The sequence below is a fragment of the Leucopleurus acutus genome (genome assembly GCF_964270905.1).
Source record: "Leucopleurus acutus genome assembly, chromosome: 14".
NCBI lineage: Eukaryota > Metazoa > Chordata > Mammalia > Artiodactyla > Delphinidae > Leucopleurus > Leucopleurus acutus.
Genome location: NC_139156.1, coordinates 41,174,577 through 41,189,470, shown reverse-complemented (window position 1 = coordinate 41,189,470; position 14,894 = coordinate 41,174,577). Strand labels below are relative to the sequence as shown.

The 14,894-nt window shown below is 34.7% G+C and overlaps 1 protein-coding gene across 7 annotated transcripts in view; it reads left to right on the top strand.

Annotated features, from left to right (window-relative positions):
- Positions 1 to 14,894, top strand: part of PCDH15 (protocadherin related 15) — a gene marked incomplete at both ends in the record, with an annotated part of 708,164 nt that overhangs the window by 375,632 nt on the left and 317,638 nt on the right. For all 7 annotated transcript variants that reach the window (XM_082854334.1, XM_082854333.1, XM_082854332.1 and 4 more), the window contains one exon: positions 8,276 to 8,384. In XM_082854334.1, the coding sequence (XP_082710460.1) occupies positions 8,276 to 8,384 (109 nt within the window). The remainder of the gene's footprint in view (positions 1 to 8,275; positions 8,385 to 14,894) is intronic.

Here is a 14,894-nt window from a genome sequence, read left to right as displayed (position 1 = left end):
TAGCTAAATTGAGAGGCAAGACTCAGTCTGTATTTTCCTAGTTAATGAAAGAATACTCTAACCATCTTACAATACTCTTCATTATGTTTGAGAAATCTTCCAGACTACAGAGGAATTAACAAGGAGAATAAGAAAATAAAGATCAGGTGGCCAAATAAAAATATAATCAATTTGTGTTGATAAAAAAATCAGGTAAAGTAAGCAAGTACAATAACAAAGATACAGTAGAAATAAAGAAAAAAAAAACCTCCAGGATTTTATTAAGTATCCATGTTTGCAGATTGAAAGTTTTCAAAGCATGAAACGCAGTTAAGATACCATGGAGACATTGTGGGTTTGGTTCCATAACAAAACATATATCATAATAAAGCGAGTTGCATGAGTTTTTTGGTTTTCCGGTTCATTTACAAGTTATGTTTATACTGCAGTCTATTAAATGTGCAATAGTATTGTGTCTACAAAAACAGTGTACATACCTTAATTAAAAAATACTTTATTACTAACCAGTGCTAACCATTATCTGACGCTTCAGGGAGTTGTAATCTTTTTGCTGGTAGAAAGCCTCGCCTTGATGTTGATGGCTGCTGACTGATCGGGTGGTAGTTCCTGAAGGTTAGGGTGACTGTCACAATTTTTAATAATAAGACAAGAGTGAAGTTTGCTGCATCGATTGACTCTTCCTTTCAGGAACTATTTCTCTGTAGCAAGCAATGCCATTTGATAGCATTTTAACCACAGTAGAACTTCTTTCAAAATTGGAGCCAATCCTCTCAAACACTGCTGCTGTTTTTCAACTAATTTATGTAATATTCTAAATCCTTTGTTGTTATTTCAACAGTCTTCACACCGTCTTCACCAGGAGTAGATTCCATCTTAAGAAACCACTTCCTTTGCTTATCCATAAGAAGCAACTCCTCATTTGTTGTAGCTGGTTTATCTTCTATCCAGACCACTAAAACTTTCTCCATATCAGCAATAAGGCTGTTTTGCTTTCTTATCATTTGTGTGTTCACTGGATTAGCACTTTTAATTTCCTTCAAGAACTTTTCCTTTGCATTCACAGCATGCCTAACTGTCTGAAGAAGGCTTGCTTTCATCCTGTCTTGGCTTTCCACCGTCACTAAGTATAATCATTTCTAGCTTTTGTTTTAAAGTGAGAGACTACTACTCTTCCTTTCACTTGAACACTTAGAAGCCATTGTAGGGTTATTAGCTGGCCTAATTTCAACAATGTTGTGTCTCAGAGACTTGGGAGGCCCAAGGTGAGGGAGAAAGATGGGAGAACAGCCAGTTGTGGAGTGGTCAGAACACACATGACATTTATTAAGTTCGCCATCTGTTATAGGGGCACAGTTCCTGGTGCTTCAAAACAATTGTAATAGTAACCTCAAAGATCACTGATTGCAGATCACTGTAACAAACATAATGATGACAAAAATGTCTGAAATACTGTGAGAATTACCAAAGTGTGACACAGAGACACAAAGTGAACAAATGCTTTTGGAAAAATGGTACATGCTGATAGACTTGCTTGACACAGGGTTGCTACAAACTTTCAATTTGTAAAAAATGCAGTATCTGGGGCTTCCCTGGTGGCGCAGTGGTTGAGAGTCCGCCTGCCGATGCAGGGGACACAGGTTCGTGCCCCGGTCCGGGAAGATCCCACGTGCCGCGCGCGTGTGGAGCCTGTGCTCCGCAACGGGAGGGGCCGCAGCAGTGAGAGGCCCGCGTACCGCAAAAAAAAAAAAAAAAAAAAAAAAAAAAAAAAGCAGTATCTGTGAAATACAGTAAGGCAAAGTGCAGTAAAATTTGATAGCCTTTACTCAGAAAATTTCTGGTATATTATTTTATTTCCAGATAAAAGCAAATTTCTACAAGACCAATGAAGAAAAAAACATAAAGGAACCACATATTAGGTAGAGCTCAGATTTCTGCTCCATAGAAACAAAACTGGAAGACAATGGAGGAAAGTTTGTAAATAGAGGAAAAGTTTGTGAAATAGAGAACCTAATATTTGGTCAAATTTTCATTCAGTTATAAACCCATTTACATTCTCATATATACAAGTACTCATATTTTCTTACTGAAAAAAACATTCAAGGACATATTTCAGTTGACTGTTGAATAAAAATAAAGAATTTAAAAATAAGTAAATCATGATATAAATATTTAGACATGAGTGTTAAAACCAATAAAACAGAATCTAAACCAACAGAACTTTAATTAATTTAATATTTACAAATATATATACACACATGTACGTATATATATTGTAACTGAATGCAGGAATATAAAATAATTCTTAAAGGAAATATAACATGAAAAAAATTATAGTGTAGTTCTCAATTCTCAAATTTCATTAACAGGAGCAGCAATTTTGTGTGTGTGTGTGTTTGGGACTGGGAAGAAGATTCGTGACAAATTTGAGACATTAACCAATGCAATTAGATGGCATTTTCTTGTTTGGCATTTTATCATCTTTGTCTCCATCAATTTTGTTGCTACTTTTCTGTAAATCTAGATTATTTGGAGCCTAATTCCTTATTTTAAATCACTGTGTGTCTTTCCAATATCTAGTTTTCACATGCACACACACACACACACACACAATTTTAAACCTCATCAACCTTATATAATAGAGGAACTCTCAATTTCTATTTTAAATCATTACAGACATGGATAAATTAAGATATTAAAGCAGTGTAATAGAATATGAGAGAAACATAGGATCAATAGGTTTTCGAAGGCGATTAAATTTTATACAGATGTCTATTTAAGACACAGAAAAGGGGGAAAGCAAAGAGTTTTTAAAACTGGTTTCACTTCTGTTAAAAAAAAAAAAAAAGGTTAAAATTCCAGCCACAGTTTGGTGAATATTGTCTTTACTATTCAGATGTCTTGATAGACTGAAGAATTAAATTTAAAATGTTGAAACCATAATAACTGAAAGTAAATATAATTCAGCATTTATATGACTTTCAGAGGATGAAAGACTAAGCAGAAATCAAAAAGGGAAAAAGGGATATATTTCAATACATAAAAACACCAAGCTTCTAGATCTCAAAAACAAATAATATTAAAAGGCAAACAACATACTGAAAATATTTTTAAGACTGATGACAAAGTGTTGATTTTTGTGCTATTCACATATGCCATGGAAATAAAATTTTAAAATACCAAATTTAAAAAAGAAAATAGACAAAGTAAATGAACAGAAGAAACACAGATAAATATATCAAATAAATTATGCTATCAATCAAAGAAATGTAAAATTTAACTTTATATTTATTAACAGTATTTCAGATATATATCACCCTCAGTATCGACAAGTATGTGCTGTTATAAACACACACTACTGAGGAGGAAATAAATCATTGCAATCTTTCTGGAAAGCCATCTGGCAATTTGTCTGAAAGAGTTCAACATGCTCTCATTTCTTGATCCAGAAGTTCCACATCCAGGAGTTTAACCTAGGAATATAATTAAAGACACAGCGCAGTAATGAATACATTATATGTGTTATTAAGCAATATAAGCATCCTAAATGTACAACTGGGCTTCCCTGGTGCGCAGTGGTTGAGAGTCCGCTTGCTGATGCAGGGGACACGGGTTCGTGCCCCGGTCCGGGAAGGTCCCACATGCCGCGGAGCGGCTGGGCCAGTGAGCCATGGCCGCTGAGCCTGCGCGTCCGGAGCCTGTGCTACGCAACGGAAGAGGCTACGACAGTGAGAGGCCCGCGTACCGCAAAAAACAAAAAGTACAACTAACATTATAACATTAGTGGAGGTTGCACGTTATTGCAAATTGTTTTTTTGAAAAGCAGATGCATTGACTTAGAACAGTGGTTATAATATGTGAGGTAAAAATAATGAACAAAATTTATATATGCTAAGTGGTGAAATATCACTGTGTAAACAGGTAGATGATACATAGAAGATAAATACTGATAGAAAATACCTCAAAATATTAACAGTGGCTATTACTGGGTTGTACAATTTTAAATATTTTTTCTTTATGTTATTCTGTACCTACAAGACACTCTAGGATGATTTTTTTCATCAGAATGATAAAAATACACTTGCTATTCACCTGTAGAAGTTTTCCATTGCCAACTATATGAAAATTAAACTGCACTGTTTATAAAGGCACTTTAATGACTCTCCTCAAAATAGCCCTAGATTATCTATCTATCTATCATCAATTGTGTGGGTGTTTTTAATATTTATTTATTTATTTCTTGGCTGCATTGGGTCTTTGTTGCTGCACGGGGACTTTCTCTAGTTGCAGCGAGCGGGGGCTACTCTTTGTTGCGGTGCTCGGGTTTCTCATTTTGGTGGCTTTTCTTGTTGCAGAGCACGGGCTCTAGGCACGCGGGCTCAGTAGTCGTGGCTCGCGGGCTCTAGAGTGCAGGCTCAGTAGTTGTGGCACACGGGCTTGGTTGCTCCACGGCACGTGGGGGTCTTCCTGGACCAAGGCTCAAACCCGTGTCCCCTGGATTGTCAGGCGGACTCTTAGTCACTGCACCACCAGGGAAGCCCCCTGTGTGTGTTTTTTTGTTGTTGTTGTTGCGGTACGCGGGCCTCTCACTGTTGTGGCCTCTCCCGTTGCGGAGCACAGTCTCCGGATGCGCAGGCTCAGCGGCCATGGCTCACGGGCCCAGCCGCTCCGCGGCATGTGGGATCTTCCTGGACCAGGGCACGAACCCGTGTCCCCTGCATCGGCAGGCGGACTCTCAACCAATGCGCCACCAGGGAAGCCTGTATGTGTATGTTTTTAAACTCCCTATCCAGCCTCTATCAAATGCAGGCATATTTTTTATCTTTATTAATTTCACATTTGATATATGAATCAAAATTTGCTTTATTTAAGCTACACGTGTTTGAATATCTTTGATTCTTGTTATTTTGACTAATTCACTCATAATACTTGATCATATGAGTTTTCTACCAGAGCTCTCTTTTAATATTTATTGATAAATGTCTTTATAAATATTTTTCTAAATTGTGTTCATGTACTTTGAGTCCCCATCCTCATGACTGTGAGCTCCTTCATAATTCCAGAACTATTACCTATTTTTTAACACTTCTTGAACAATTAGTGGAATTCTTTGCACACAGCAAGTGCTTGATACATTTATATAACTCACCAGAATATTTATAAATCAAAGACTTACCACAAATTTCTTTAATCAAAGCGTGGTGAATGAGTTTTTAAATTGGATATGAAACTGTAATGTGTCTGAGTCTACAGAAAAGGAATATCACTGAAGCTTCCTTTTAATAAAGTAAAATGAAATGTTCATTTTAAGTGAACATTCAACTCCCTGATACACTATTTAAAATTGTGTTTAAGTATAATCATTAAATAATTTGCTTTGCAGGTTTTACATCCAAATCTCTGTTTAAAATTAAATAGCAATGATAGATAGTCCCCCTTCATTCCCTGAAACATTTGATCAATTTTGTAATCCTAAATAAAACCTTCAAGATTCATGTCAGTGTCATGTTTTCAGGAAAATATGCAAGATCTGGTTTCAAATAAGCTTCCAGCTTGAAATTAAAATTTTCCATCTCTTTCTCTGCTTATAGTTTGGAGGCAAGTTTAATGTCAATATTACACAATTAAAAATAATATTAATTTTGATAATACTAATAATTTCCATGTATTAAGTATGCCACTTACTGTTTTACATACATTCTTTGATGAATCCTCACATTAATTATTGAATGTAGATATTATTAATCTCACTTTGAAAATTAGGATTCAAACTCTGAGGAATTAAATAGCTTATTGAAAACTTACTAGCAAGGTTGGTATGTTTTGTTGTAGGATACAGACGTTCACCACTCAATCTACTGGAATATTTATGAGACTACTTACTGTAACACCCAAAAGGCCATCTCAGTGAAAAACTCTGAGTCCATATCTGTGCATTTTGATCCACTCCCATGGCCACATTATTTTTCCCTCCAGTTGGGTGCAATAACTTTGTGAGCACAAAGATCTGGGAGTTATAAAAAGATACTTATCAAATGTCAGTGTGTGTATTTGGATGTCCCACAGGAACCCAGAGAGAAAGGCAAGGATCCATGGGTCAAGAATACTCTAAATAATCTGGAGCCGAGAAGCCATTTATTCAACAGTTCTTGAGTGTCTGTGTGCCCCATACGTTTCTGGTGCTACAGATATAAATCAGCCTTACCCCTGCTCTCAAGAAAGTTATGGGCACGGAAACTCAGATGTACAGTCAGCAAGAATGTTCAATAAATTTTGATATGGATGAGCACAATAGTCTCTGTATAGATGTAGATAAGGGAAAATTATCAACTGTTCCTCAGGTGGTCAGATTATGTGTGCAGGTAGAGGAAATCGCCAAGTATAAATGAAAAGAGAAAGGAATGTATAGGACTATGTTAAAATTAGGAACTTTTCTTCAGTGAGACAATATTAATAGGGTCTAAATGTAAGGAGTGGTATATGTTTAAAACATTAAGGTGACCAAAAAAAAAAGCCTTATATATCAAGGTCAAATATGCAATTGAAAGGATATTCAAATGCACATTTTGGATACAACAGTCAGTCACAATTTGTAAGGTAAAAAATATACCTGAAAATTTTTCAGATACATATTGGAATACATGGAAATAATAAGAGTATTTTTTGTTAGTTCCTTGAGGTGTTTTTGTTTGTTTGTTTGAATATGTGCATAAAGTTCCAGTGATCAGGCAGAAACTGATGTGATTTTCATGAGCCATGGCTGTATGAGTATTTCACATGTGTGCTCTTTGCTCCCCCATTTTAAGGATGAAAATTATCAAAGCAAAGATGTACTGTATAGCACAGAGAAATATACTCATTTTTGTAATAACCTATAAGAGGAAAGAATCTGAAAAAAAAATAGATCTGTATGTGTGTATAACTGAATCACTTTGCTGTACACCTGAAACTAATACAACATTGTATATCAACTATACTTCAGTAAAAAAAATAAATAAATTTTAAAAATTAAAAAAAAGAAAATTATCAATACTGTTTGGAAGGTTTTGAAAAGAACCAGACATCATATATTTTGTAGTATATAAGCTTCAAAGATATATGTAACTGTTCCACTTGTGTTTCTTCTATGATCACATAAAAAGTTGAAAGTGATCAGCTTGACCCATGCCACCCACCTTAATACTACATTTTTAAAATGTTCACAAAGGAAAAATATTTCAAAATGTATGGCACTTTTTCAAACGATTTGATATTTCTGCCACTTGAAAAAAGCAAAACTAATGAAAGAAAAATAGAAATGGTAGTTTGGCCTCTTAAGAATATATGTTAAGTATATATGTGTCTAAATAAGAGTATTGTGAACGTGTTAGATTTGTATTTCCTTTCTCTGTTAGTTAACATACGGAAAGAGACAGGAATCTGGCTAAATATTTTCAAAAGCTTCTGGGAAATAGTATACTTACAATATAACATGAGATGAGAATAACAGTGTCCACAAATTGACATTGACCAATTGTTATTGACAATTGTGCAGCAAATTTTCTTTCATGTAGTCTACATCTTATTTTTTTTGTTAAAGGGAGATTATACTAGATTTTAAATATCAAATGTATATTAAGTGGGTTTTTAAAAAGATATTGAAAAAGAGAAGTTTCTAAGTGTAAACAACACATAAAATGCAATGAAAGTAATTTAATAATTGATAAGTTCAATTATTTAGGTATTAAATTATATAGTTTGCTAAAATTTCAAATCACTTAATTATCAGTGCTAGAATATATTTATAGTTGATGGTGAAGTTTTTACTATTTTAACGTAACTGTTCTCTTTCTAAATGCTATAAAATTATTCGATTAAAATACAGACCACAAATCCAAGCAATGATGAGTCCAGTATTATATAGAGAGAAGGGTAGATATTAGAATCAGTTAAAATTAAGAATTATAATAATTGAAGATAATATGCCAGAGATACAAGTCATTCTGAGTTCAGTTTACCTTTCTAGGGTTGTCTCTGAATATATTTGTTTTTATTTTGTTTTTATTTTTATTTTTTATTTTTTCCACAATAACAGGCAAGGACACTCTTGGAGATTATTATAATGTCTGTCCTTTCTTCAGATTCAAAATTAACTAGTCTATGGTGTTCAACTACAAATCTTGAAATCTGAGTCTAACTGCTGGCTCAGGTGTTACCTAGCTGTCCAGACTACAATATCTGCGTGTCAGTTCTTTCTGAGGTAATGAAGCTGAACTAAACTCTCTGATTTTTTTTCCAGGAAGAATTGAACCCCATCATTGTTACCCCACCGATCGAAGCCATTGATCAGGACCGGAATATTCAGCCGCCATCAGATAGGCCAGGCATCCTCTATTCCATCCTTGTTGGTTTGTATCTGCTAACATTTTGCACTCTCAGTTATAGCTCTAGAATCATGTAGGGAAAAAAAATGTTTCAAATTAAAAAAACTTTAATAACAAAGATTTTCTTTTTAGAAATTATTTTTTAGAAATTTTATTGAAATTATTTTTTACGTAAAACTAAATTTAAAAATAACCATTTAAAAATAACCATTTTTCTTCTTTAGTATTAGTCTCAGTGAAATTTGTAGAACAACAAGTAGGAACACTTTTATTGAGGAAGCAAAACAACTTCAAAAGTAGGATTTAATCCACTTATTGGTAGTTTCCTCTGTATCACCTCATAAAGAATTCTCTAAGAAAAAATTGAAAATGAATTGAAAAACTTACACTGTTTGCTCTACTAGTACTTTGTCATTGGTTGGATACCATTATATAATTCTAAAAATATGTGACTTAAATTTAAGAGCTATCGGAGCCAAAAGGAAAGAGAAAGATCGTGTTACCCCAAGGAAACATTATACCCTTGGTTAATTTTTCCTTGAACAATTTCACAGAAGCCATTTTAATCCATTCTTGTGCATATCTGCCAGTTGTACCAAAAGCAAAAATGAGAATCTGATCATGTCACTCTTCTTGAATTGCTTTTGCTAAAATATGGATGTTGCTGCTTTGCATGATTTATAGTCTCCAGAGAGACAGATATATGTAAAACACACCATACATCTCTTAATGAAGAAGGTCACTTGTGAAGTATGCTTGAAAACAACTATTCAATGGAATTTAACTTTACCCTTAACCCCTTCCCACCCCGTGTACACATATATAACAACACAACCACCTAGAGACGTTAGACAGATTTCAAAATATGATGCTATATCCTACTTAGAAATGCTGTCTGTAAAGAAAACTTAAGTAATTCTGTTTCAAGCCTTTGGTGTCTAGAACTACATACGTATTATAAGTCAGTTGTATAGATTAGACGATTAAACTTTTTAAAAGCGCTTATAAACATAAACAGAAGTCTCTTTTAAGTCTGTAGGGGGTTTGGTATACATAAAAGGAAATAGTTATTGTTTATTTTATTAACTGAGGGCTTGACAATATGTCAATTACTATGCTAGATGCTATAGATACGAAGATGAGGGATAAATGTTCTAGGTTAGGGAGGGGTAGAGTCTATGGATAGAAACATGCCAAAAGATAAATTAAAATACATGGTTTTAAGTACTACAAATAAAGTATGAGCCACATATCATGTGGTCTCATGGGAGTAAAGTACTAAGGATTTCTAAGAAAATTGCTTAGACAGAGTTATTTTAGCAGAAAGAGAGGGGTTTTCAAGTATAAAATGGGATAAAAATTATTTAGATAGTTGATGCAGCCTGTGCAAAGTCCAAAGCATTACATTTAAAGATAGTCTTGGGGAACCATGTTACTCAGAATGGGATAGTATCCACTGATATTCATGTTTCTTTCACTTTAAAAAATTTAATCTCTTTGAATAAATGAGTGCTTACTCTGTTGAGCAAGACAGATTCCTCACTTTGTAGCACTGGTTTTCGGGCAGCAGAAACAGGCAATAAACAATTAATGTGCTAAATAAATGTATTTATTATACAAAATAAATGGTAGTGCTATGAGAAAAATCGAGCTGATGAATGGGATTAGAGGTACAGAAGGGGTGTTGCAGTATTAAATAGGATTGATCAAGATATGTCTCATTGAAAAGGTGAGATTGGAGTAAAATCCTATAGAACTTGAAGGAGTTAACCATGTTGATATCTGGGAAAAGAGTTTCTAGGCAGAGATAGAAGCAGGAGTTTGCCTGGTGAGTTTCAGAAACATCAATGAGGCCAGTAGCACTGGAGAGGAGTCAGTGAGGGGGAAGTAGAAGAAAGAGGGTATGAGAAATAAGGGCGACCAGAAGATATAGTCTTGTATACTATTGAGCTTTGTTGGCTTTTACTCTGAGTGAAACGTGGAACCAATGCAGGAATTAGAACAGAAAAATGACATAATGACGTTAAGTTTCATCAACCTCCAACATTAGGATAATGGATAGTACTACATAATATATATAACCTCTACCATTAACTTTGCTTTCACAGCTAAGTTAAATAAATTGATATATTTTCATAGTATGTACACTTCTAAAAGGCAGAGAGGACATTGTAAGTGTTGAGAGCACAGCCTCTGGAATTGTACTATCCATGTTTAAATCCTGACTTCAACCCTTACTATTCATATAATGTTAGGCGAGTTACTTAATCTGTCTCAGATTGTTCCTCTTTAAAATAGACCTTTGACAAAGGGATTGATCAAAATAGACTTTTCTGTAAAAGTGTTTTGAGAATTTGATCTAATTCATGTAAATATTAGTGCCTGGAAAAAAGCACTCGATAAATGTTAGTTGATGTTGCTATTACCATTAGGAAGAAAAATAAAGTATGTTTCCTAAGTCATGCAAAACTGTTAAGAATAGAAGCACAAACCGTTTCCCTCTGCCACAAGACAGGGTTCCCATGGCTCTGATTTTACCTATTTTTCCAGAACTCTTAGTTTCCCTTATGTCCATCCAGATAATTCTGAATGTATGTGTCCTTCAGAGCTTGTTTTCCCAGTTGCTAGGTGGCAAGCTCTTCTACTTTCACACATTGTTGATAGTCGGTTTACTAGACTTGAGGATGTGGATGCTGATGTGTATAAAAAGGTTATCCAGCGACTATTGCCAACCCCTTCACTGGTCCTACCATCATTATTATCAATGGGGGAATTACTGCCACTGCTGTTGATTACCCACAGTAGCCTGAGCCAATTCTATGTCATCTTAATAGAGAATATCAACAAAAAGATAGAAATTATGAAAAGAAAACAAATTTTGGAGTTGAAAAGTATAACAACTGAAATTAAAAATTCACTAGCAGGGCTCAATGAAGATTCAAGCAGGAAGAAGAAAGAATCAGCAAACTTGAAGAGAGGTCAATTGAATTACCAAATCTAAGAAGATGAAAGAGAAAAAGAATGAAGAAATGCAAAGAGAGCTTCAGAGACCTAAAAAATACCATTCTGTGGACCATTCTGTGGAGAGACCATTCTGTGGAGAGAACAGAAAGGGGCAGAAAGAATATAGGAATAAGTAATGATCAAAAACTAAATTTGAGGAAAACAATCTATACCTCCAAGAAGCTAATTGAACTCCCCAAGAGAATAGACCTACAATAAATCCACGCTTAGACACATCCCAATCAAACTGTCAAATGACACAGACAAAAAATAATTCAAAAGTAACAAAAAAGAGGCGACTTTATAATAGAAATTGATTCTCAATAAAATTATAACCCGACTTCTCATCAGGCAACATGGATACTGGAATACATTAGTATGACATGTTCAGAGAACTGAAAGAAAAAGAAAATGTTCATTAATAGTTCTAAATACAGCAAATATAGCCTTCAAAAATAAATGAGAAATTAAGATATTCCCAGATAATCTGAGAATTTATCAGTAACACACCTTTGCTACAAGAAATACTGAAGGGTAGAGACCTAAGGCTGAAATGAAAGCACAATAGAAAGTATCTCAGTTCTACATGAAGAAATAAAGAACACTGGTAAAAATAACTACATGGTTAAGTATAAAAGACATTTTATATATCCATATATCTATATACACACACACACACACACACACATATGCTAGTAATTCTTCTTTCTCTTATTTGATTTAAAGAAAATATCATAAATCAATAATTATACATCTATATTGATGGACAAAGTAGAAACATATAACTTGTGATAATAACAGCAAAGAGCAAAGGTAAAATAAAGTTATACAGGAGTAAAATTTTTATATACTATTGAAGTTAAGTTGCTATTAGTCCAAATTAGATTGCCATAAATTAAGACATCAATCTTAATTCCCAGCATAGCCACTAGGAGAATAGTTTAACAATTTAATTGTTTACATAATTTGAAGATTTATAGTAAAGCACAAAACAAAGGAATTTAAACAGTACACATGAAAAATAAAGCAGTAATGGAACAATAGAGGAACAAAAAGGGCCTAAGATATATAGAAGACAGCAAAATGGCAGAGGTAAATACCATCTTTTTAGTAATCACAATCAATGTAAATGGATTCAATGTTCCAATTAAAAGATTCAGATTGGCACAATACATAAAAAGAGAAAAAGAAAAACATGATCTTACTACTTGCTATCTATAAGAAACACATTTTATTTTATTTTTTTATTTTTTTAACATCTTTATTGGGGTATAATTGCTTTACAATGGTGTGTTAGTTTCTGCTTTATAACAAAGTGAATCAGTTATACATACACATATGTTCCCATATCTCTTCCCTCTTGCCTCTCCCTCCCTCCCACCCTCCCTATCCCACCCCTCCAGGCAGTCACAAAGCACCAAGCCGATATCCCTGTGCCATGTGGCTGCTTCCCACTAGCTATCTACCTTACGTTTGTTAGTGTATATATGTCCATGACTCTCTCTCGCCCTGTCACAGCTCACCCTTCCCCCTCCCCATATCCTCAAGTCCGTTCTCCAGTAGGTCTGTGTCTTTATTCCTGTCTTACCCCTAGGTTCTTCATGACACTTTTTTTTCCTAAAATTCCATATATATGTGTTAGCATACAGTATTTGTCTTTTTCTTTCTGACTTACTTCACTCTGTATGACAGACTCTAGGTCTATCCACCTCATGACAAATAGCTCAATTTCGTTTCTTTTTATGGCTGAGTAATATTCCATTGTATATACGTGCCACATCTTCTTTATCCATTCATCCGATGATGGGCACTTAGGTTGTTTCCATCTCCGGGCGATTGTAAATAGAGCTGCAATGAACGTTTTGGTACATGACTATTTTTGAATTTTGGTTTTCTCAGGGTATATGCCCAGTAGTGGGATTGCTGGGTCATATGGTAGTTCTATTTGTAGTTTTTTAAGGAACCTCCATACTGTTCTCCATAGTGGCTGAACCAATTCACATTCCCACCAGCAGTGCAAGAGTGTTCCCTTTTCTCCACACCCTCTCCAGCATTTATTGTTTCTAGATTTTTTGATGATGGCCATTCTGACTGGTGTGAGATGATATCTCATTGTAGTTTTGATTTGCATTTCTCTAATGATTAATGATGTTGAGCATTCTTTCATGTGTTTGTTGGCAGTCTGTATATCTTCTTTGGAGAAATGTCTATTTAGGTCTTCTGCCCATTTTTGGATTGGGTTGTTTGGTTTTTTGTTATTGAGCTGCATGAGCTGCTTATAAATTTTGGAGATTAATCCTTTGTCAGTTGCTTATTTGCAAATATTTTCTCCCATTCTGAGGGTTGTCTTTTGGTCTTGTTTATGGTTTCCTTTGCTGTGCAAAAACTTTGAAGTTTCATTAGGTCCCATTTGTTTATTTTTGTTTTTATTTCCATTTCTCTAGGATGTGGGTCAGAAAGGATCTTGCTGTGATTTATGTCATAGAGTGTTCTGCCTATGTTTTCCTCTAAGAGTTTGATAGTTTCTGGCCTTACATTTAGGTCTTTAATCCATTTTGAGCTTATTTTTGTGTATGCTGTTAGGGAGTGATCTAATCTCATACTTTTACATGTACCTGTCCAGTTTTCCCAGCACCACTTATTGAAGAGGCTGTCCTTTCTCCACTGTACATTCCTGCCACCTTTATCAAAGATAAGGTGTCCATATGTGCGTGGGTTTATCTCTGGGCTTTCTATCCTGTTCCATTGATCTATCTATCTTTTTCTGTGCCAGTACCATACTGTCTCGATTACTGTAGCTTTGTAGTATAGTCCAAAGTCCAGGAGCCTGATTCCTCCAGCTCCATTTTTCGTTCTCAAGATTGCTTTGGCTATTCGGGGTCTTTTGTGTTTCCATATAAATTGCGAAATTTTTTGTTCTAGTTCTGTGAAAAATGCCAGTGGTAGTTTGATAGGGATTGCATTGAATCTATAGATTGCTTTCGGTAGTAGAGTCATTTTCACAATGTTGATGCTTCCAATCCAAGAACATGGTATATCTCTCCATCTATTTGTATCATCTTTAATTTCTTTCATCAGTGTCTTATAATTTTCTGCATACAGGTCTTTTGTCTCTTTAGGTAGGTTTATTCCTAGATATTTTATTCTTTTTGTTGCAATGGTAAATGGGAGTGTTTTCTTGATATCACTTTCAGATTTTTCATCTTTAGTGTATAGGAGTGACAGAGATTTCTGTGCATTAATTTTGTATCCTGCTACTTTTCCAAATGATTGATTAGCTCTAGTAGTTTTCTGGTAGTATCTTTAGGATTCTCTATGTATAGTATCATGTCATCTGCAAACAGTGACAGCTTTACTTCTTCTTTTCTGATTTGGATTCTTTTTATTTCCTTTTCTGCTCTGATTGCTGTGGCTAAAACTTCCAAAACTATGTTGAATAAGAGTGGTGAGAGTGAGCAACCTTGTCTTGTTTCTGATCTTACTGGAAATGCTTTCAGTTTTTCACCATTGAGGATGATGTTGGCTGTGCGT